The 2,048-nt window shown below is 41.1% G+C and overlaps 1 protein-coding gene across 1 annotated transcript in view; it reads right to left on the bottom strand.

Annotated features, from left to right (window-relative positions):
* Positions 1–2,048, bottom strand: part of Itsn2 (intersectin 2) — a 167,042-nt gene that overhangs the window by 63,364 nt on the left and 101,630 nt on the right. The window contains exon 19 of the mRNA XM_012513845.2: positions 223–359. Within this exon, the coding sequence (XP_012369299.2) occupies positions 223–359 (137 nt within the window). The remainder of the gene's footprint in view (positions 1–222; positions 360–2,048) is intronic.

Genomic DNA, 2,048 nt, shown 5'->3' with positions numbered 1-2,048 from the left:
TTTTTTTTTTTTTTTTTCTTTTTGAGACAGGGTTTCACTATGCAGTACAGGCTGGCCTTGAGCTCACTTTGTAGCCCAGGCTGGTCTCAAACTCCCAACAATCCTCCTGCTTCAGCCTCCTGAGTGCTGGTATTACAGCCATGCCCCACTATGCCCAGCCCACCTTGTTAAGAATGTTGGTTTGTCTTAAGAGAATCAAATCCATTTTTATATTTTCCTTACATTTTTTCTCTTTTTCAGGTTTTTTTTCCTCTTGAAATTTTTCTTGTGTCTTTTCTTCCTGAAGTCGCTTTTGTTTCTCTTCTTCCTCCTTTCTAAGACTTTCTCTCCATAAATTTTCTTTTCCTTGCTTTGCTTTCCTTGAAATAGAACAAAAGCAGTTTGTATATGCTGTAATGTTTTCTTTACATGAAGTAAAAATGTAACAGAAGTTCTGGTTCCTATAAGCTAGGGATCTAGCAACACAGTATTAGCTGAAGGATGGAGGGAAATTAGCTGAAGGATTGGAGATGAAACTGAAGCCAGTCCATCAATCAAAAGATAGGCCTTGGATTAATGTGTCACAGTTCCCCACACCTCCAATTCCTTCTTGCAGCCAACTTTCAAACCCAAAGAAAGGAGAAGAAAAACAAAATAAAACAAAAAAAGCCAACAAAACATAAAAAAGAGAACTATTTGCAAACATCTAAAAATTCTTTCCATACAGATTCTTCACGGGGTTTGCCTTCTAGCTTTTTTTTTTTTGCGGAGCTGGGCATTGAACTCAGGCCCTTGTGCTTGCCAGGCAAGCACTTACTCAACTGAGCCTTCTAGCTTTTATCTCCACTATCCTAGTTAGTCCTTGTGAGGACTTAGTGCTTTGGAAGTGCAAAATGTTTCTCAAAAGCTTGCTTCATGTATTACCATCCCAAAGTCTTTTTTTAAAATTTTTTTTATGTATTTAGTACAGGGTCTACAGAGTTTACACGGATTAGACTCGGAGTGATTCTTCTGTTTTCAGCCTCCTAAGCCCTGGGAATACAGGTGTGTGTTACCATGCCCAGTCTCAACTGCTAGCTCAGTGTGCCCCAGGGCAGGGCTGGCATGGCAGGCCCAAAAATTCTTTCCACACTTGCTTAGGTAACATTTTTCTCTATAGGCATAGGACCATGCTTCTCCCATGTTTCTAAGTCATCTGATAGTAGAGATGTTCATTTAATTATTTTGGTTGTTTTGAAGTGGGGTCTTGTTACATAGCCCAGGGTGACCTTGAACTCAAAACAGTCCTCCTGCTTCATCCTCTCAAATGTTGGGATTGCAGGTGCTTACCAGCTGATAGTCAAGATGACCTATGATCAGACTTAATTACTTTACTGTTAGAATTAAAGCACACTATAGTTCTCCTTTTCATGCATTTTTCTGACCTTCCTAAGAGACAGAATGGCCACCATTAAATTTAGTACCTTCTCAAGGCACAATGTGGGGAGTGGAGACTATAGCATTCCAACCTCTGGCTTACTTCTAAAGTCCTATTCCTTAATTTCTCAACAAATTTGGAAATCCTGAATAATTCGAAAAATTGTAGCCCCCCCAGTCCTAAATCTTTTCTCGTGATCCCCAAGGTGTCTTCCAATATCCTGATGCCTCCATCAGCTACCTTCACCTTTTTTTTTTTCAATCACAGGATACTTTCTCAAAGAGCCTTCCATAACTGAAATCCAGGTCTCTCTGGAGGACTGAGGTTTTTCTGTTGTCCTTACTAACCTGAAGCTGACCTTCCAGTTTCTCTGTCCTTTCCCTGGCACCCTTCCAAACTTTGAATGACTGTCTCAGCCTCACTTGATTCGCCATAGCATTGTAAACAACTACCACTATCAGAACATCTACTACATTGCTGGCCCTGCCGCAGGGGTATGCTGAGATAGTGATTGAGACTGTGCCTGCGTGGTGGCGCGCGCCTATAATCCCAGCACTTGGGGGGCTGTAAACAGGAGAATCACTATGAGTCCAATCTACACAGTGAGACCCTGTAGACCGTGTCCTAACATACAAAAAGAATAAAGAAAAAA

The sequence above is a fragment of the Octodon degus genome, unplaced genomic scaffold (genome assembly GCF_000260255.1).
Source record: "Octodon degus isolate 3935 unplaced genomic scaffold, OctDeg1.0 scaffold00019, whole genome shotgun sequence".
Classification (NCBI taxonomy): domain Eukaryota; kingdom Metazoa; phylum Chordata; class Mammalia; order Rodentia; family Octodontidae; genus Octodon; species Octodon degus.
The sequence above is the reverse complement of the archived record's forward strand: the minus strand, read 5'-3'. Positions and strand labels throughout refer to the sequence as shown.